Source organism: Etheostoma spectabile, chromosome 23 (genome assembly GCF_008692095.1).
Source record: "Etheostoma spectabile isolate EspeVRDwgs_2016 chromosome 23, UIUC_Espe_1.0, whole genome shotgun sequence".
NCBI classification, from domain to species: Eukaryota; Metazoa; Chordata; class Actinopteri; order Perciformes; family Percidae; genus Etheostoma; species Etheostoma spectabile.
Genome location: NC_045755.1, coordinates 15,580,810 through 15,581,509, shown reverse-complemented (window position 1 = coordinate 15,581,509; position 700 = coordinate 15,580,810). Strand labels below are relative to the sequence as shown.

The window sequence follows — 700 nt, the reverse complement described above, 5'->3', positions numbered from 1 at the left end:
CTCAGTATTTGTTCAATGGCTGTAAATACAATACCTGTGAGCTTTGGCCACTGTTAAGGCTAGTCAGAGGACTGAATCACAACTGCAGCAAATTCAAAAACAGTGGAACAAAACCCGACGCCATAACTGCCAAATTCAACCAAAATAGACCTTGAATCCATTTAAGATTGCAGACTGTGTTATCAGTTTTGTAAAAACATTCATCTTTGGCTTCCACTTGTCAATAGCAGCACACATGACAGAAAGTTAAGATTGGATAATCTCTACCAAAATGAACCTTGGTAGTATACTTCTCTAATTGTATTGTTATGAACTTAACCTTGAGAGTATCTGGATTGTTTGTACGACAAAGAGTCAAGAGTCCTGTTGGGTAACAGTGAAATCTTAAATATATTAAAGTCATAACATTCAGCTCTTACCCTGCACATCATCATGTCGCTGACCCTCTGCTGCATGGACTGCCCGGCTTTGGGTCTGACCAGGAGGTAGAGGGCTTTAACCTCAGGGCAGGACCTCAGCAGCTTCTCCACCAGCACTTTGCCCATGAAGCCCGTGGCTCCTGTGATCAGCACGTTCTTTCCAGCGTAGTATTCCGGTATGGACGCCATACTGCCACCAGTCAGTCAGTCTGAACGGTCTGTCTGTCGTCCGCTCTCCTAGCCTGTTGAAGTCCCGGTCTTCAGACCGCTTCTGCACCAAA

At 44.9% G+C, this 700-nt stretch overlaps 1 protein-coding gene across 1 annotated transcript in view; it reads right to left on the bottom strand.

Moving 5' to 3' along the window:
• Nucleotides 1–700, bottom strand: part of si:dkey-97m3.1 (fatty acyl-CoA reductase 1) — a 40,437-nt gene that overhangs the window by 24,832 nt on the left and 14,905 nt on the right. Inside the window, exon 2 of the mRNA XM_032505525.1 lies at nucleotides 420–690. Within this exon, the coding sequence (XP_032361416.1) occupies nucleotides 420–608 (189 nt within the window). The 5' untranslated portion in view covers nucleotides 609–690. The remainder of the gene's footprint in view (nucleotides 1–419; nucleotides 691–700) is intronic.